At 43.4% G+C, this 21,805-nt stretch overlaps 1 protein-coding gene across 1 annotated transcript in view; it reads right to left on the reverse strand.

Annotated features, from left to right (window-relative positions):
* Positions 1-487: 487 nt before the first annotated feature.
* Positions 488-21,805, reverse strand: part of CHAT (choline O-acetyltransferase) — a 248,852-nt gene continuing 227,534 nt past the window's right edge. Inside the window, exons 14-15 of the mRNA XM_063958862.1 lie at positions 17,193-17,330; positions 488-8,902 (exon numbers count right to left, since the gene is read on the reverse strand). Of these exons, the coding sequence (XP_063814932.1) occupies positions 8,642-8,902; positions 17,193-17,330 (399 nt within the window). The 3' untranslated portion in view covers positions 488-8,641. The remainder of the gene's footprint in view (positions 8,903-17,192; positions 17,331-21,805) is intronic.

The following is a 21,805-nucleotide window of genomic DNA, read 5'->3' on the forward strand; positions in this document are numbered from 1 at the left end:
TTTTTGGGTGCGCTATCTGTATAAACTGATGAAGCTTCTCCCCATCAGGCACTGACAACACCACCGGGCTGGACATGTGAAGAGTAAAGGAGAGGTACATCGGTGCTTGTTTTCGAGTGCATGTGTTTTTCCTGTCCATTCTTTGATATGCCACCATGCATCTTAAATTTGTAACTAAAATGTGACCATTTCAATGCAAACCCAACTGTCTGTCATTTTGTATGTGCTTTCTGGTAATAAATTAAATTGACATAATTGGCAACAAGAGTCATCAACCACTTATTATTATATGCAGAATGATGGGTTTGTTAGAATTTTTTTTTAAATACACTATAATTTAAATACACGTGTGTGCTTAAGATACTCTGGCAGAAGTAATTTGGTCATTGTAGGTTTCTGCCCAATGTAACTACGTCAGCAGCCTGAAGGCAGTATATACTGTACACTCTGTTCTGCACAACTGATGCTAAGAACATAAATAACACCGTTCCAAAATAACATTCCTTTATTCTTTGTACAGTAACATCTGGGTATACATTGTTTTCCTAAGCTTGAGACACTCGCATTAATAGATTCCACATAAAACAATATGCTATGTCCTCTTATAAAAATAAAATGTAACACTTCATAGCTGTTCATCTATTTTCACAGGATCACATGTATGTATATACAATAAATGTATACTTAGGCAAATAAAAATAGGTTATGTTCAATAGAAAATGACAATGTCACACGTACTGTACAAAACATATTAGCACTTGAAGTTGTGTTAACACCAGCGGCCTGATTCAGAGGTCGCAGCTGCTGCTGCATCTGCTTTTGTGTATTTCGGCAGGAGCGATAATGTGCAAACGCATTAGATGTGCAAGCACGTACCTGAGCGCAGGGGCGTATCTAGAGAGGAGGAGGCCTGTATGCAGGTTCTGTCTGGGCCCCCTCCTCTCTAGCTGGTAGCTCTGGGCAGTAGGGGACCCTAGCACTGTCCCAGAGCCTAGAGCACATGCTCAGATCTCTGGGAAAATGGTGCAGCAGCCATTTTCCCAGTAATTTTTCTACTGCGCACGCATAAAACACCAGGAAAATGGTGCCGCGCCATTTTCCCAGTGATTTCTGTAGTGCTGCTGCTGCACCATGGGACTCCAGAGGGTAAGTATTAAAAATAATGGATGCAAGGTGTGCAGTGTGGGGACCCCAGGGGCCCGTGTGCACTGCACCCTTTTTAAATACGCCAGTGCCTGAACGTGAAGCACTGGACGCCCACTATCTGTGTCTCTGCATGCTGCAACACCACCAGTGATTCTTCACATGCCACAGTCTGTGCACCATCATTACTTGCACCAACATGAAAGCAGTTGCAGACTCTTTACCTGAACATGGGCGCTGTGGAAGTGGCTGTGCATGTGAGAATGCAGCTGCTGTTTCTGACACACCTGAGACACTCCCATAACTCGCCCATGAGATGGACTTTTTTGTGTTCACCTTCAGTCACCATTTAGGAAATCCCATCACTTTTCCCTCCATTTTGACACCATCTGACATTATTGCCATAGCGCCTTTGTGCATACACTCAGGGCAATGGGATGCGCTGTAGTGGTTTTCTGATTGATTTTTTGCGCATGTGCAGTAACTCAGCTACATAAACATCAGCATTGCGTGCATTGTACGTGTGGCTCAGAAATAGGGCCATGACATGTAGCAGACATTACATTTTGCTCATATCCACAGTAGCGCACATGAATTGAAAGTTTGGAAACAATGAATGCTACGTCAATTTAAGAAAACCCAGCACTATGTATTTATTCAACACATTGATCATACAGTACAAGGTTCTCCGCATTTAGAATCACTGTGCATTGCCTCAATTCATTAGGTTACACATTCCATTGTGGCAAGCGGTAAGTATCAGACTGGGGCATGAAGAGCCCACCGGGGGAATGCACTGGCCCATGCATAGGGGAGTGGCCACCACCATAGAGGTATGGCTGACCATTAGAGAGTGTATGGTCTGGGCCCCTTCATAAATATATTCCATGCATGATAATTTACCAGATTAATACACTGTAGAAAATACACCATAATCCTGTGCAGTATAATGTATAACTCAAGTGCACAGTCTGGAACCTGGTCCTCAGAGGAGGGGGTGGGCCACTCCATCCGGAGTTTCCCTGTACCCCTGTGGGCCAGTCCGACCCTTCCAGCGGGTGATAAGAGACATAAACTTTTTCATTTTGATCAGATGCCTTAAATTGATCCTATATAACATGCTGCTAGAAGGGAAAAAACTATTTTTCATTTAAGACACAACTGTTAATAACTTTACTATACATTATACACTGTACATATCATATACACAATTACACATCTTTGTACTATATATGTCATTATACTGTACATATCTATGTACACATGGTATTTAAATGAAGGCAGGGTGATTAACATTGCTTTACACTTTGGCACTAAAGTAAAATGAACATAGAAGACTAAAGGGACATATTCATAATTTATCGGGAATTGGTCCCGGTAATTTTATGACAATAAGAAATGAATTATCGCCTGCATGTATCAATATTCACATGCACCAGGTACTTTACATACTGAGAATTGTCTTTTCCAGGTAGTCATAATAAGAATTATTCTAAACTACTGTGGTCCTAGTCATGGATTTTGCTAGTTTAGATTGGTATGAATATGATTTTAAACAGTTTTTTTCCCTATGCTAAAGAAGTCATACTCACAGATAAAAGTTGATACCAGTGGTGGATCAGGGTGGTCATTGTGCCCCATGCTGGCCCTGCCCCATGGACACATAATGTCATGCTGAGGGGGCGGGACCATAAGCACTGGGAAGTACAGCACTGCCGGGAGCATCTTCCAGCGGGTGCTCTGGACAACTCTGCATCACAAAGCCCATTGCAGGGGCCGTGGGGGCAGCAAAGGTGTTACCCCCATGGCCCTGGGTGACGGCACCGCTTACAAACTCCTGGTTGATACAAGATATATAGTAGTTTCCAAAGTCTGCAGATGCTTATTTTACTCATTTCTAAAATTATTTCACTGGTTATGGAGCTAGTTATAAGACTTCAAAATTAATAATAAAAAAAGATGCTAGAACTGTGTACTTATAAAAAGCACTTGTTTTAATGAATGTGATGTACTGTATTTCTGCATTTTGTATTTGACTGAGAATTTTTCATGCACTAAGAATGTCTCTCGTTGCAGCACCAGATAGAACATACATATCTGCGATTTTCTTCACATGTTATTTGTGATGGAACTTATACCATTGTATCATGGATATCATTGCTAATTTTAGTTAATAAATGTGTCTAATTTATATATATATATATATATATATATATACACAAAACAGTAGTGTAAATAGCGCCCTAAGGAACTAGTATGGGTTCCCTATTTTCATTGCATAAAAATCGTTTGACATAACCTTTTAACTTCATAAAGTGAACAATCTGTTCCAAAACATATATTTTATTTAAAAATTTAATAAATAATAAAACATATGAGCATCAACAGTGTTCGTATAAGTGTGGGATGTTTTCAATATCAGCCCTTATACATATACAATGGGGGTCTGATATTTGCACAGATACATAAAAGCTTCTTTTGTGATATCCTCCTTCCAATATTTGTAGATTGGCGATCACTTCAGAACAAGATAGAATACCCAACGCATTTCATCTCACAGAGACTTCATCAGGGGCGTATCTTTAGTGGATGTATATGTATGGGGTCTATACACTTCTATTTCTGAGCATATCTCAAGTTATTGGACAAATTGGCTTTGGTGCCTCAATAAAAGTATATGTGTGGGATTTAACCCCGTATACGATATTCTGGAACACTTTTATTTCTGAGCGTATCTCGTGTTCTCAGACAGGTGAACTTTTTGTGCCTGGTATTAGCAAGAAAAAGGTATATGATACTTGGAAATTCGAGCAGGTACGTTTTTTCTCTCCACAGAACAAATCCACCATCCAGTGCAGTGAGTTATGTTCCCCAGTATCATGCTTAGGGCGCCATTTACACTACTAATTAATATAAATTTTATTTTTTTCTTCAGCATTTTGCATTTATTTACGAAAAGATCCAGTGAGTATGATACACCTAACAGAGACCAAGCAGGATGGGTGGTCTTGTCTGTATACCACCGAGATCAGGTGAGCAGATAAATACTGTAACCATCTGTGAATTTAACAAACTATTTTCTGCTTTCATTCTCTATCTGTTGCTGTGCCGAGGGAAACACTTTCTTTTTATATCTACAAGTTTTGGGAGTTCCATTGTTCCATTCTGCACATAGACTGGACTATCGACCTGACGATATAGATACTGAGTGAGAGATGAGAACAGGCGCTTGTCCTGTCCAACTTTCTATGCTCTAAGAGTTTATCATAGCAGATTAGGGTATCCGGAAGATAGTTTGGCAATGTATAGGTCGACACCTACGGTCAACATGTACAACAGGTCAACAGTGCCTTTCAACAGAGCCTAAGGTCAACAGGTACAAAAGGTTGACATGAAAATGGTCCACACACAAATGGTTGACATTTTGTTGTTGTTATTTTGTCCCACATTTAGGATCTGATTTGTTTCCTGTCCATGTGAACATCTTATGGGAATAATAACTTGTGGTGAGTGGAGCGAGCCACCATGCCCGAAGCGTGGTGAGCGTCCGAGGTCCTACTGATGGTGGTCACATAACAGGAAAGTAACCAAAAAAACATGTTGACCATTTTCATGTCGACCTTTTGTACCTGTGGGCATAATGCATAACCAAAGACTGTCTACCTAGGCAATGTCGATCTATTAATCTACACCTGTAGCTTGGATGTTAAGACGCAAAAGTTATGTCTAACTTCAGAGAGTATGTATTATTAGTGGACTGTAAGTTCCCCACCACTGGTGCTGAAATTGGTAGTACGCAGAGTACAGTACAGCACCGGACTAGATAGATGCGGCTGCCTGGCAAGCAGAATGCTGATGCTTATATACAGTATAAAGAGATTTATTCAGGCCCGTCGCAAGGTCTTGGCACCCTAGACAAAAGCTCCAAACCCCCTCCCATCCAGACAGAATCTCATCTCATTGTGTGTGTGACCGGAGCAGATAATGTATCTCTTCATTAAACTCATACTTGTTGTTCCATCTTGTTATAATCTAAAAGTAAATGTATTTGATATGCTAAAATGGTTAGCCTATGTTGTTTGCCCAATATGTTTTTGACCTAGGAGGCATCATTAGCAGCCCCAAGATGCTGGCGCTCAAGGCAGCTGCCTAATGGTAGCACCGGCCTTGGATGTATTTCATCAGCTTTAAGATTGGCAATTATAGGATTACTTCAATAGTTGCAGGCACAAAACACATCTAAGTCACGTAATATACAAAATGTAATCTTATTTTACTTACACAAGGTCTTGACTCGATGAATACATTCTAATTTGATTTACTGTAGGAAATTTCTTGTTAGGTATTGCTTATTACAACATAATTGCTGCATGGTTCCACTAATGAGACCTTAGCAATGTTAATCAAGTACTGCATTATATACATACTAATTACAGGAGATTACCATTACATGCAATAATTTTTTTTCTTTTAAATAACTAGTTCTAGACATGATTAATGAAAAAATAACGTTAAAATATACTTTGATTTTACTCATGAATATCGACATATAATATATTATTGCAATCTATAGACCTGGAAGCATAGTAGAGGTAACTGCATTGTAAAATGTTGGTAGAAAAAGGACTGCTCATAGATGAACAACTTCAGCCCCTCTTTTATAAAGCTGCTCGTTCATTCCCTTTGTGGCAGCATAGTGTTTATTATCCATTAGTGAATAAGGGATTCAGGGGGTCATTCAGAGATGGACGCAGATCATTGCATGTGCAGCAAGATCTGCGACCTTCGCCTCACATGCTGGGGGGCCGCCTCACGATGCATTGCAGATGCATCAATTTAAGGTTGACCCCTGCGCAGGCGGTCCCCCACAACTTTTATCAGAGCAGTTGCACAACACGCTCCCATTTTGGCCGACACACCAGCGAAACGCTGAGATGCCACCCCCTAAATGCCCACTGCTGTCAATCATGTGCAGCAGCATCCCTCCAGAATGTGGCCACAAGGAGAAGGGTCGCGCACGTGCATCCAGTGCACATGTGCAGACCAGATGGACGCGGCCACTGCATACAGAAGCACGGCTGCGTCCATCTCTGAATTGCCCCCCAGACAATGATGGGGCGCTTGAGCAGGACCCGTTCTGTGCATGTGCAGAGTTGGACTTGCATTGTTGCACGCACTGCTCCCTGAGACGCAGCCTGATTTGCAGGTGCCAGCCTCTGTCCCGAAAAATGGGGCCTTGTCCCCCCTGTATTCTCTGAGTGCTAAGGCCAGGGTCCGCGTCTTCCAACACAGACTTCCTGGTCTCGGCTACTGAGTCTTAGGACACAGCACTTGGATCTGTGATGCTGGAAGGAGGTGTCTTTTGTTTTTCCCTCAGGCGCCTCCTGCGGCATTGCCATGTTTTCACATTGCTGCAACGTCCTAAGATGCAGCAGGAAAGTGAACTGTGTCCATCTCTGAATTAGGCCCTAATTGTTACAGGCTAAGACATTTCAAATGGATTTACTTTGGTAGCTACCAGCGGCGGATTTTACCTGTGGGCTGCAGTACTGCAGCCACCCCCCCTAGTAAAATGATCTGCCACTTCAGCTCAGTGTCAGTAACCCAGATGCAATCCGTGACTGCACTGCCTTCATTGTGACTGGCAATGACTTCCTATTGGAAGTTCTACCTGTCAGTTACAGACACTACAGGCAGGCCCAGGGGAGGTGTTTTTTTCCCTCTGGGACTGCCAGACTGGACTGCAATTAGCAGAGAGCATTCTTCCATTATAAATCCATTCCCTGCAGCCTAATCCAGCTTCTATGGGGCACAGCTGATGCAGCCCATAGAAGCCAGTGTTTTGTGCTTTAACAGTCCGGCCGCCGCTTGTGCACATGCACCAGCACCTGCCAGATCCATTGTGCAGATGCCAGGACCTGGCTAACAGGGGCTGACTGTCTCCTCCTGTCCGGGCAGGCACGGTGAGTGGCAGTCCCCCTACCACAGGCAGGTAGGAGCCACCGCTGGTAGCTACAGTCATGCTTAACACTGCTCACAGAGTTAGGAGCTAATGTAGAAAACACTAGCAATAAATACTGCTACATTAAAATGAATGTCATCTCATGTCTAAATGTCACACTTATCTGTCAGTTACTCAGAGCATTTTTAATCCTAGGCAAAGTAGTTAACATTTCTTTTGAATTGTGAGTTTGTCAGAGAAGAAATGCTATAGGCAAGTACAGTATGTTTAAAAAAAAATTAACTACTTATTTTTTCCCAGCCAACTGAAAAATTGTCGTCTGGCGCAAACCACAAGAGGGCTCTTTGTTTGTAGGACTCCCTAGTGCATCATTCTTTTTTCTCAGTTTCTGCAACTAGAATTCTGGAACTCCTAATTCTTACTATTCCAGAATCTAGACTCTTGCTAGCAAGTTAGAATTGCTAAGAATTGAATCCTACAGCTGTTTTGCTGAACTCGATTGCAAAATGTAAAGCATGGATGTTTTTTTTTTTTTTTTTAAATTAGGGCACCCTTACTTATATTTTACATTCCAGCAAATCGGTACACTCCAGCATGGCTAATTAAGAGGTGGACACTATTGCGCAGCCGCTGCGACTTTGTACGCACTGACTGTGCAAAATTATTCAAAAGCTGCAGGAGGCGTCTTTAGTAAAAAGATGTAGCATTGGATCACAATCGGCCAGGCGTCGGCCATCTCAGAATGGCCAACACAACTACATTGCAGGGGCCAGTAAACCTGTATCAGAAGACGCAGATATTGGCTGGCTTCAGCACACTCAGAAATGGGGCCCATATGCCTCCTTTTCCTAAAACTCCCCTTCCCCTCCTATAAATCAGGCTGCAGGAAGTCCACGCCACTGTAACTGGAGCCGCATCACATGCTCACTGTGGCTCAAGTACGTATGCACAACACCTAACATTGGAAAAAGTGCAGAAACATCGGAATACCATCCACCTCTGCATCAGCCCCATGCTTGGTGCCTCAGTAGGGTATAAATGTATATAATCCATCATATAAAACAGTTATGCAAAATGTATTATGTCTTTTATGGAGGAAGCTTTTTTTTTTAGGAATAGTCAAGCATGTTCTTACATATAGGCCATGCATGGATCAACCAATATTGGAAAGCCATCATATTTGCCAGTAATTGGTTTATGCTCTGCTGGAGATCACAGAGGGAAAACCTTAGTAGCATGTGCCAGGAATAACGCCATCATAGCCCTACATCTCGCTGCTCAATGCCACGATTTGTGCCTCTATTCAGCAGGGTGTGGGACCACAAAGACGCTATAAACTGCAAAATGCTCTATCGTGGCGACAACTATCTAGAATTCTGGAACTGTTTAGAAATGGCAAAATATCACATGGCTTTCACTAAACTACAACCTTTATTTTTTTTATAAAAAAAAACTATTTTTCTCTACTCCTTTTCACTGTCCCTAAATACAGTAAAAAATATAAGTATGGAAAACAAATAATACATCATCTGTCAGCTAGGTTCTGTGTCCATTTTGTGGCTCTGATTTGTTTTTCACTGGCGTTTGAGGCTTTGTGTTGTATTTTACACATAGGTCCCCCATGGCAGACAGACTGTCTTCCACGGCTTTGGCAAACATGGCTGATGAAGTCTCTTTGCAGTCACTGAAGCTTGAGATACAGAAGAGCATATGTTCAGGCTGTGGGTTGTAACAGGCACCATATCCATTTGGGACCACTGGACCATAGCAGCAGAACATTTCCATTGTGGTAGGAACCTGAAAAGATACCAATCTTTATATTCTAAATGAAATTCAGTAGCAGAACATTATTTTAAAGCTATTAATAATGCTTAACATCAACTAAATCAGGAATTTAGACTGTCAACACTGTGACAGTCAGGTAATGGTAACTGTATAATACAAGTGTCAACCAGGTCTACCATGGGTTGTCAACACTGGTTATTAGAAACAAGTGCAGAGTGTAGAACAAAGCTAATGGCTAGTACCCCATGTTTGGGGTAGAGGATTGAGGCTGTGCTGTCCTCTGTCTGGGACCATATACTGTATTTGTATAGTAGTCACCGGTTCTTAAGGTACTTAGCAGTCAACAGAACTTGGAGTCCTGTTTCCAAAATGATTGAGATCTCCATTGTTTAGTAGTTACCAGGGATCTCTGACTGTGATCTGTATTGTAAAAATGACAATTTGCATTGTTTATATAAGTCACCCTCCCCCCCGTATTGCATAATAGTATCCCAGAATACCAGAATATGGTGCCAATGTACACCAAAATGTGAATTGTATTGTATGTTAGGGGTCTATTTACTAAGCCTTGGATGGAGATAAAGTCGCTGGAGATAAAGTACCAACCAATCAGCTTCTAACTGTGAATTTTCAAACCCAGTCGGTGACATGGCAGTTAGGTGTTGATTTGCTGGTACTTTATCTCCCTCGGGTTTATCTCCATACAAGGCTTAGTAAATAGACCCCTTAGGGGTATATTCAATTAGGGTCGAAAACTGCTGTCTGTCGAAAAGACGGCAGTTTTTGACTTTTCAAGGTCGAATAGTGATTCGACCTATTCAATCCCTGCAGTTTTTATTTGACAAGTCGTGGAATTCGACTTGTCGAATAGTATGTGAATCGGCGGTATAGCTGTTGATTCATGTACTTTTGAGTGAAACGGGGCCAAATTCTACAGGATTTGGCCCCGTTTCCGACCATCTCAGTCCGACATAAAAAAAATGTCAGACTGAGATGTGGGACCGGGACATCCGCGGGCATACAGGTGAGAAGCAGTGCTACAGCACAGCACTGCAGCAGGATGTCTCACAGCCGCACCGCTCGTGGCAGCGTCCACCCGGCTCCAGCAAGTGAGGTCACACTTGCTGGACCCGGGTGGACACTGCCGTGAGGTCTGATGGCTGTGTGACATCCTTCTGCAGCGCTGCTGTAGCGCTGCTCTGCTCGTCTGCCCGTGGCTGTTCCCGCTGGTCTCCCCCCTCTCCTCCCTCTCCAGTCCCTCATCTCAATTGGACTTTTTAAAAGTCGAATTGGGATGAGATTGAATAGGGGTTGTCGGATCCATTCTAACAAATGCATGTCGAAATGCATCCGACCCTAATTGAATATACCCCTTATGCTGCTTTCACATCGCAAACCCTGCTTTTGAAACGGTTCTTTAAACGGGTCTGAGCAGTTAAACCTCCTTCACATCGCATGTTGTAACTGGTATATTACCGTTTCATTACCGTTTTGATACCTTTCACACTGAACCCGTTTCTCCCATAGAAAACAGTGGTTGTCATTTTAAATGGACTTTTCTGGCCCACACATTATTAATTAATTATTAATAATTTGGCTAGTCGTACGATGGAACCCAGCAGCTTCAAGCAAGTCGTACGATGGAACCCAGCAGCTTCAAGCATCTTTACCATGTTTTTGTAGATTACTGCATCCTTCACTGTCCCAGTGATTTGTCTAGCAATTTCTTCATCCCCTCTCATCCTAAGCAGCTCCCTAACCTCCTCATCACTCCAATTTGCCATTTTAAACTGTATTCTGTATAAAAAAAATGCTTCTACACTCTCATGTGTTTCCTCCAGTTTATTTCCTGCTTCTGCCTGGTGACATCACGCATGGAGACAGCCTATCACCTTCTGTGGTTTGGAAATACCGTTTCAGAGCCTTTCACATTGCACAATGAAACGGGTCTGAACTGTGTAGGACCCTGCTTTTTAACCGTTTTAAAATACCAGTAATCTGTAACCAGTAAATTCAAGTGGCCCTTTCACACCGCAGCTAGAACCGTTTTGGAAGGCTTAAAAAACTGCAATTTACCGGGTTATAGCTGCGGTGTGAAAGGGGTATAAGTCTCTTAAAAGGAATTTGTATACAGACCACTACAACATCATTTCTATATTAGGTGTTGGAGTGGGCTCTGCATTAAAACTGATCAGATTATTATGCAATGTATGTGATGTCTTGTAAAATAGCGAGATTTTATGCAATTCACTGATAAAATGAAGTTACAACCACAGATTAAAAATCACTCCATTGGCTTTTTAGGACGGTCTCTAGCTAATTTGCAACATTTCTGGTTCACATTTTCTCTGCTATGTCTAACTCGGGATTAGTAAAGTGTATATGTAGATCAGTAACCAACAGGTACTCTTTGTTACTATCAGCTGGATACAGAGTTGGACTGGCCCACAGGGGTACAGGGGAAACCACCGGTGGGCCCTAAGGTCTGCTGGTGACCCATTCCCTCCTCTAGGGATCAGGTTTCAGACTGTGCTGCTATTAATCTAGTACATTATCGCGCATGCACTACAGGATTTACTGTATATATTTTTCAAGGGCCCCAACCCATGCAAAATTGTTAGGCAAACCAATGTCGCAGCTGGGCACACTCCTTCTAGAGACTGGCCACACCCCTAAACACCCCTACCACTGCATACTCCCGGTGGGCCCTATATGCCCCAGTCCGACACTGGCTGGATAAGACCTTAGATGCAGGCTAGATGTCACTTAGTACTGACAGATATAGGCAAGGGCTCAGGATGGATGCAAAAGTAAGAATAAGACAAGCAAATAGTGAAACAAGCACAAAATCGTATCAAATGTCAGATGACTGTCTTAGAAAAGAAACAGAAAGAGGAGAATTTAAGGTTCATGGAACAGGATAAACTAGCACTGGGTAGCCGCTTCAGAGGTGGGGCGGAGCCACCACTGACTACACTATATGTAGGCTGTAACTTGGGGCAAACCACATTGAACTAACAGATGTTCTAATTTCTTATCCAGCCAGAAACTTAATTAATCACTTCTGGTAACTACTCTTCTGGTTTTATTACTCACTGAAGATGTATAACCAAGCATCTATTTCTTACCATGCATACTGGCAGCATCTGCATAGGCAAATATTTGGGGCTATAATCTGTGGGTCTTTCAATTTTATTAGACCATTGTGGTTTTTCCAATCTTGCACAATTTGGAAAAAAATATTTAAAGAAAATCTCTCTCTTCAGTTGAAGAATAGAAGAGGGCAGGACATTCCGATATTTGGTTGCTTACAAAAAGAAACTGCTCAGTGGGGATAATATGGTTCAGAATAACAATGGTTGTTTTGTTTTCAACTCTTTTGAAAAGATGAATCACTTGTCCTAATCACTAATGGATTTCTTTGAGTGCTTTGGTGAATCATACTTGTGGTTTTGACAATTTTCAAAATACAGATCCAAACAAACTAGAGGTTGATAATAGGATATTTTAGACTTGGGTAGTATACATATTTAACAGATGCTCTGAAAACATATCTATATTTGGATGTTGTGGGGAAACAGTGGCGCACCCAGGGGGGGTTTCCGAGCACCCAGAAACCCCCGTCCACCAAAAATTTTTTATTTTTTTTGCTGCATGTGTATTATTATTGGCTGTCTAGCGTCCTCTGCAGCCTGCTAACTTCCTGGTGGCACTTGTAAGTGCTTAATAAAAGTTTACTTTATTTTAATTATAGTACATATATATCCATGTGCATACATATATACACATGTATATACATACATACATATAAACACACACACACACACACACACACACACACATATGATATATATATACATGTGTATATATACGTGTACTGTATGTGTATATATATATATATATATATATGTATGTATGCATGTTTAATATGCTATGTATATGTATGTATGTATGTATGTATGTGTGTGTGTGTGTGTGTGTGTGTATATATATATATATATATATATATATATGTGTGTGTATATATGGTATATATATGTGTATATATATATATATATACACACACACACACACACACACACACACACACACTAGTTTTACGGACCCAGCATATACTGGGTCACCTCAGTCCCCACCCCCGTGATTGGCTCCACCCAGTTCTGGAAACACACCTCCCCCCATGCAAATCTTGCGTTTGCCACTGGGAAAGTACAGTAAATGCAGATTTGCTGGTAACTGTTGCTTGTGTATTTTAAGAACTTCTTTGAAAAGGTTATATTTGTATCATCTCTTGTTACTGTATAAATGGTATTTGTGTCAAAGAAAATTGTTTTACAAATAATGAACTGTAGATTACGTCCAGGGCTGTAGAGAGCAGTGTCCAGCCCAGGTACTACAGGGGGCGTGGTATATTGTAGAATAATGGCCGACAGCCTGTCTCTCTGGTATATTTACTAAAGTGCAGGTATATAGAAGTGGAGATGTCGCCCATAGCAACCATTTAGATTCTACTTATTATTTATCTAGCACCTTCTAGAAAGTAATCACAAGAATCTGATTGGTTGCTAAGGGCAACATCTCCACTTCTATAAAAATACACTTTGGTGAATATACCTCTCAGTGTCTTTCTGTGACCTACAAGCAGTTCATCTGCTCTTGCAGCTGATATCTCATAGGGGGAGACAGGGGCGGATCCAGAAGAAAATGATAGGGGGGGCACCATGGAAGGGGCAAGTACATTTGCGTGCGGCTTCAGTGCATGTGAGGTGGCGCTTCTTATACAATGCCCACAGTTGTAGCGCTCATTATGCATAGTCCACTGTACTGGTAGTGCCCCTTATATAGATCCCATAGTAGTGGTGCCCCTTATGCAATGCCCGTATTGCCCCCAGTAGTAATGTTGCCTGTAGTAATGCCCCCAGTCATTTAGCACCCTAGTATTTATGCCCCCAGTGGTAATGCCCCTGCAGTTATGACCCCAGTAGTTTACCCCCCCCTTTAGTTTAGCCTCCCAGTGGTAATGCCCCCAGTAGTTTGCCTGCTTGTAGTTTAGCCACCAGTAGTAATGCCCCCCTATAGTTTACCCCATTGTAGTTTAGCCCCTGTAGTTATGCCCCCTTGTAGTTTAGCCCCCAGTAGTAATGCCCCCAGTAGTTTGGCCCCTGTAGTTATCCCCCAGTAGTTTGGCCCCTGTAGTTATGCCCCCAGTAGTTTGGCCCCCCTGTAGTTTAGCCCCCAAGTAGTAATGCCCCTGTAGTTACGCCGCCAGTAGTAATGCCCCTGTAGTTACACCGCCAGTAGTAATGCCCTCCTGTAGTTTGCCCCTTTGTAGTTGGCCCCCAGTAATAATGTCCCCCAGTAGTTTCCCCCAGTAATAATGTCCTCCAGAAGTTTGCCCCCAGTAGTAATGCCCCTTAGGAGTTTGCCCCCAATAGATGACCCCCCAGTAGATGCCCCCAGTAATAATGTCCCCAGTTGTAATACACACAGTAGATGCCACCAGTAATAATGTCCCCCAGCAGTTTGCCCCCAGTAGATGCCCCCCAGTAAAAATATCCCCCAGTAGTAGTTTGCCCCAGTTGTAATGCCCCCTCAGTAGTAATGCCCCTTGTTGATACCCCCCAGTAGTAATGTCCTGCCGTAGTTTGCCCCCAGTAGATGCCCCGAGCCCCGTTCCCGCTTCCAGACCGCTGCAGTACTCCTTTCTTGGCGTCCACTCCTCAGCACTATAAGAGAGACGTTATGACTGACGTCTCTCCTATAGCACATGCCGCACAGTGACAGCGCCGGAGGCAGGAGCTCAGTACTGAGCTCCTGCCTCCGGCTTTCGGTGAGGAGAGACGGGCGCCCGCTGGTAACACAATCTCAGCGGGTGCCCGTCATCTCCCTGTGCGGCGACGGGGGACGGAGGCCACAAATGACAGGGGGGGCACGGGCCCGAGTGCCCCCCCCCTGGTTCCGCCACTGGGGGGAGATGTACAAAGCGGTGGAGAGAGATAAAGTACCAGTCAATCAGCTCCTACTTACCATGTTATAGGCTGTTTGAAAAATAACAGGAGCTGATTGCTTGGTATTGTAGCTCACTCAACTTTATCACTCTCTTCCAAGGCTTAGTACATCTGCCCTTATATAGCAGATGCATATTGTTAGAAGAATGTACTGTGTTTCTGAGGATAGAGAAAGTCTTCTCAGACCCACTATTTGGGGCTAAATCAGACCTGGTCGCTGCTGTGCATTTTCGCACAGCGGGCGAGCAGGTCTGAACTGCGCTCGGCATCTCAGCCCAGCGATTGCCTCTGCCTGATTGACAGGCAGAGGCGTTCGCTGGGCGGGTCGGCGGCGTTGGGCTGCCATTTTGGGGGTGCGGTCCAGGCAACGCAGGCGTGCCTGGACCATGCGGGGGGCGGGCCACAGCAGCTGCGTGATGTCACACGTAGCCGCTGCGACCCGGAGAGCGATAGGTAGCTTCCTGCCAGCGCGCAGGAGCTGCGCTGGTAGGGAGCAACTCTTTAGGTACAAAAGCATCGCCACTGTGCAATGCTTTTGTACCTGTGCAGGGAAAGCAGAGCCAGACGTGCGGGGCGGACTAGCAATGTGCTGGGCGCATGTCTGTAAAAGTGATTGTAGATGTGCTAAATTTAGCACATCTACGATCAAGTCTGAATTACCCCCTTTATCTCCAAGTAGTGAAGCCTGGATAGGTAATATTCTAGAAAGCGATCAATAAGGCCCACTGTGCCAGAAATTACAAGTGACATTTATTGTCAACTTGATTGCTTGACAATAGGATCTTTTGGATAACATAAAGTATATAAAAATGGTAACTTTAAAGGCGGTGTGTAATAGAATCCTGATTTGCATCAAATTATAAATTGATGTAGATTGAGGAGGTTCTCCATAGGTATTGGGGTTTAAATCACTGACAATTTGGAGGTTGCAAAACCAAGCTGCTGGTTATGTGCAGGAGATTTAAAACCCCCAAAATGCTGGTTTAGGTAGCACTATATATGGACAGAAAAAAGTGCACCCACCCTAATTGTCCAATAGGGGTCTGGGACTCCAGGTCGAAAACAAAAAGGTCGACACACCTTAGGTCGACGCCAATTGGTCGACACACCTTAGGTCGGCATGGACAAAAGGTCGACAGGAACAAGGTTGACATGGAAAAAGGTCGACATGAGTTTTTTTATGTTTTTTTGGTGTCGTTTTCTTCGTAGAGTGACCGGGAACCCCAATTAGTGCACCGCGTCCCCTCGAATGGCTCGCTTCGCTCGCCATGCTTCGGGCATGGTGCCTTCGCTCCGCTTCGCTCGGCACAGATTACCGTTCCAATCGTAGTCCACGTGGATCGTTAAGTATGAAAAGGTTTAAAAAAAATAATAAATTGTGAAAAACTCATGTCGACCTTTTTCCATATTGACCTTGTTCCTGTCGACCTTTTGTCCATGTCGACCTTTTGTCCATGTCGACCTAAGGTGTGTCGACCTTTTTGTTGTCGACCTGGAGTCCGGATACCGTCCAATAGGCCCAAGCAGTTCAGCATCGGGTCCAGTGCTAAAGGACCCTCCCCCTTCCTAGAGATACTGCTGAATGTGATAGCTGCTCCTACACTATAATAAATAAAGTATTGCTGCTGTACACACATTTTTAGCCTATGGACGTCTACATGGACCGAGGAGGGGGCTTCCCCTGTATCCCAGTTAGGTGAGAAATAAACTGAAGGAAATTTGTTTGTAAGACAGAATTTTAATCAAAATAATTTTAAGTGTGCTTTGAGCATGTTTTTTTTTTTCCTTCAGCATTTCTACTTAGCAGATCCTAGTGGGTCCTGGCAGCCATAGATAAGCAAGCACCTGTTATACTATAAATAAATCCCCCCCGGTCACATTTGCAAATGTTTTTATATTGAGTAATATGTATTTAGTAAGTACTGTACACTGTGTTATTTGTTTTAAATACTTTTCTAAAGCTTGGAGAGAGATAAAGTACTATCCAATCAGCTTCTATCATTTGACAGGCTGTGTGGGAAAATTGACAGTTAGGAGCTGATTGGTTGGTACTTTATCTCCGAGTTTTAATAAATACCCCTCCAAGTGTTGTGTACAACCTTAAGTTACCTGTTGGCACTACAGTGGCTGTCAATAGCTAAATGCATATTGCGGAAAAAATATGTATCTTTTTTGTGTTGTTTGGTTTATTTTTTGATTATTTTTAGTTGTTACAATATTACAGTTAACAGGACACAAACATAACAAGTTGAAAAAAAAAAAAAGATACGGTATAACGGAAAGAAAAGTTTTACCTGACTAGTAGAGAGGATGAACCGATTGCTAGCCAAGTACGTTTCATCTGTAAAAAGTTCCGGCATCTCACTGCAGTGTTCCCGTGCTAGCTCCCTCAGAGCTAGTAAATGGTTATCTATTGCCATCCCTGTAATTGCCTGAGGAAAGCAGAATAGAGGATGCAAAGTAAAATATAATTTACAGTATACACCAGTCTATTTTTAATAACCGTATTTTATACATTTCATATCACAATCACATGGCAATATGCTGTCCGAGAGCATTTTTTGTATTATCAGTTTCATAAATTTCTCACTGGAAGACCATCAACATGTCACTTATGCTCATTCTTCATCCCTCCTGTTGCAAGAGGGAAATCTCCTGGGATGCTCACTGTTACCTGCATGCTGTTGCTAATCCTAAAATAGTAGATTCAGACTCAGAGTACTAGATTCCATTATACTGCAGGCTCAGGGCTGGGCAATGGATGTTGTCTCCCAGGATGCAGCGATTTCACTTTATGTAGAGGAATATTGGGTCCACCTCAAATCTCCACCCTGGGCGTCACTTGCCTATATTGCCAACATGGTATGAGCACTTAGTGACTGCCCTGGCTCTACAACAAGGTTACATTTCTGTCATTAGCTTCAGTTTTAGTGAATGGTAAGAACAGAGTTAAGTGCATGAAATGAAGTTAGATATAAGTAGTTCTCCCACCACCAAAGAAGATACCCATAGGTTTCTATGGGGGCTGCTATACATTTGAATTTACCTTTTGAATTACACAGCTTGGTCTTGTCAATGAAGTCGATATTAAACAATTGTAGCTACTCGTTCACAAAGGGAGAGGGATCTTCCAGATGCATGTGCAGTACACCCTCTTATTAGAGCATCAAGAGAATTAAAATTAAATAATTGTATAATTATATAAGTAAATTACATATACTTAATAGATCAATGGTCCGGTGCTCCTCATAGCCCCAGACTCTTCCTCTGACCCCCCACCACCATCTTTGTCAGGCGATTCACACTGGCTACCATGCTTCTGGGATTAGCATTCCACTGTGGAACGCAAGCTGGCAGCTGTGACCTGGTTTGGCTAATGAGCACTTAACGGTTCCATTAGCTGGAAGATGGACCATTCATCCTGCAACCTTGCAGTTGCCTCTGACATTGGCCCGTGGCCCGAATGCAGCCCGATTCATCCCTCAGCATCTATCAGTCAGTATTCAGGGGGGCTGTGGCATACAATGTGGGAGTCAATGTGTTTCCCTTCACCTGTGGAGGTCAAAGCGTTAGTCTTTCCTGTGAAGGGGGAAGGGGGGGGGGGGCAATGAGTTTTATCGTTACCTGTGGGGAACCATGTGGTTTTTTTTCCTGTGAGCCACTGTGTTTATTTTTTTTCTTGTGCAATGTTATTCACCTGCACCTGAGTTGCACCGCGCATACATCCCAATGGTGTTTGTACAGAGTTGTTTACAGATTTAGACACACAAAGAAGTGTATTTGAATTGAAAAGTGTTGGGCGTTCCTAGGCAGTACCATGGTTGGCTAATCAGACGCATATGTAAGCTAGTATGGGAGTGTTATATATGTATGGGCTTGTTAGTATGGGTGCGGAGGCCCTAGGTACTGCAACTCACCTACAGCCAAGCTGCAAGAAGCACTTGTGGGAACACAACAGACCAGCTTTGACCGCACTGTCACCAAATAGATGTCACCTAGCATATTCGAGAGTGCCGTGAGATCACTGCCTTTCCCCATAAAATCATGCCCAATATTCTGAGTGTGTGCCTAATATCCCTATTAGGATGGGGTGGGGGTGGGTGCACCAATGTTCTTTATAGAACAAGCAGGGCCATATTAATGAATTTAGGCCCTTATCCTGGGCCCCACAATTATAGGAGTTTTCGAGCAGGGGCAGGTGGCGTTTACACAATTACAGTGGCGAGGCAACATTCTCTACTTGTCTCCCAGCCTAGCCAGATAGTGAATGGCTGTCAGCACTCTAATTGGTGGATTGCTGGAGCTATCCACCAATTAGAGTGCTGACCGCCATTCACAGTATTCAAACATGTGGAGAGACATTGCATGATTGCAGAAGGGGCTAGTAATGATTTTGTTTTTTTTTATTTGGTTACTGTGAATGTGTGATTAGGGGCACCAGTCAGAGCCGGCCCTGGGCATAGGCAAACTAGGCAAATGCCTAGGTTATTTGGTATGCCTAGGGGCACCAGCAGCTTCTGCTGATTAAAATGATATGCGGCATGCCTATATTCTGTGTGTAGCATTTTGTATGCAGATACAGCCACAGTCGCACACAGTATATAGGCATGCCGCATATCGGGATGCAGTCAATTTACCTCCAATCAAAATACCGACGGTCGAAATCCCGACACCAATTGACCGACGATCAAAATCCCGACATGGACAAAATACCGACAAGGTCAAAATACCGACATGTAAAATGCAGACAGGTCAAAATACTGACATGAGTTTTTCATGATTTTTTTCATTGAAACCGACTTGTTCATACTTTACCATCCCAGTGGACCTGGAGGGGGAATATAATAGTGTGCCGAGCGCAGTGAGGCGCCGTGCCCAAAGCATGGCGAGCGCAGCGGTACACTTATATGGTGTCCATGTCGACCTATGTCAACATACACACACTAAAACAACGAAAAATGCATGTCTGTATTTTGACCTTGTCGGTATTTTAAATGTCGGTATTTTGTCCATGTCGGAATTTTGGCCTTGTCGGGATTTTGACCGTCGGTCAATTGGTGTCGGGATTTCGACCGTCTGTATTTTGATTGGAGGTATTTCATACCGATCCCCGCATATAATTTTATTCAGCAGAAGCTGCTTGTGCATCCTAGCCATACAGAAATGCAAATATGCATTTTCATTAAAAAAAAAGGTGCCCAACGTAAGGAGAGCTGCCAGCTGACTCACACATGGCATCTCCTGCTGCATGGCGCATTGAGGCAAGATGTATGAGGACACATCTGTATCCAAGCAGAGTTAGAGGTCACAGTGGTAGCGGCCATGTAAATGCTGTTTGCAGGTAGGTTCATTGTGCAATAGTGTTCGGCATAAGAGGCATGCGTGTCGTGCATAAATGCATTAATAATGTGCAGCAAATGTGTAGGGGACATTATGTGTATAAGGGCATTAATAAAGGTTTGCAGAATGTGTAAGGCGCATTATGTTTATAAGGACATTAATAATGTGTGTCATATGTGTGAGGGGGCATTACTGTGTGGTATTATGTGTATAAATGCATTACTAATGTGTGGCATTATGTGTATAAAGTGCTCTAATGTGTGGCATAATGTATAGAAAGTAGAGATGTGCACTTGAAATTTTTCGGGTTTTGGTTTTGGGTTCGGTTCCGCGGCCGTGTTTTGGGTTCGACCGCGTTTTGGCAAAACCTCACCGAATTTTTTTTGTCGGATTCGGGTGTGTTTTGGATTCAGGTGTTTTTTTCAAAAAACACTAAAAAACAGCTTAAATCATAGAATTTGGGGGTCATTTTGATCCCAAAGTATTATTAACCTAAAAAAACCATAATTTCCACTCATTTTCAGTCTATTCTGAACACCTCACAATATTATTTTTAGTCCTAAAATTTGCACCGAGGTCGCTGGATGACTAAGCTAAGCGACCCTAGTGGCCGACACAAACACCTGGCCCATCTAGGAGTGGCACTGCAGTGTCACGCAGGATGGCCCTTCCAAAAAACACTCCCCAAACAGCACATGACGCAAAGAAGAAAAAAAGAGGCGCAATGAGGTAGCTGTGTGAGTAAGCTAAGCGACCCTAGTGGCCGACACAAACACCTGGCCCATCTAGGAGTGGCACTGCAGTGTCACGCAGGATGGCCCTTCCAAAAAACACTCCCCAAACAGCACATGACGCAAAGAAGAAAAAAAGAGGCGCAATGAGGTAGCTGTGTGAGTAAGCTAAGCGACCCTAGTGGCCGACACAAACACCTGGCCCATCTAGGAGTGGCACTGCAGTGTCACGCAGAATGGCCCTTCCAAAAAACACTCCCCAAACAGCACATGACGCAAAGAAGAAAAAAAGAGGCGCAATGAGGTAGCTGTGTGAGTAAGATAAGCGACCCTAGTGGCCGACACAAACACCTGGCCCATCTAGGAGTGGCACTGCAGTGTCACGCAGGATGGCCCTTCCAAAAAACACTCCCCAAACAGCACATGACGCAAAGAAGAAAAAAAGAGGCGCAATGAGGTAGCTGTGTGAGTAAGCTAAGCGACCCTAGTGGCCGACACAAACACCTGGCCCATCTAGGAGTGGCACTGCAGTGTCACGCAGGATGGCCCTTCCAAAAAACACTCCCCAAACAGCACATGACGCAAAGAAGAAAAAAGAGGCGCAATGAGGTAGCTGTGTGAGTAAGCTAAGCGACCCTAGTGGCCGACACAAACACCTGGCCCATCTAGGAGTGGCACTGCAGTGTCACGCAGGATGGCCCTTCCAAAAAACACTCCCCAAACAGCACATGACGCAAATAAAAATGAAAGAAAAAAGAGGTGCAAGATGGAATTGTCCTTGGGCCCTCCCACCCACCCTTATGTTGTATAATCAGGACATGCACACTTTAACCAAC

The sequence above is a fragment of the Pseudophryne corroboree genome, chromosome 3 (assembly GCF_028390025.1).
Source record: "Pseudophryne corroboree isolate aPseCor3 chromosome 3, aPseCor3.hap2, whole genome shotgun sequence".
Classification (NCBI taxonomy): Eukaryota; Metazoa; Chordata; class Amphibia; order Anura; family Myobatrachidae; genus Pseudophryne; species Pseudophryne corroboree.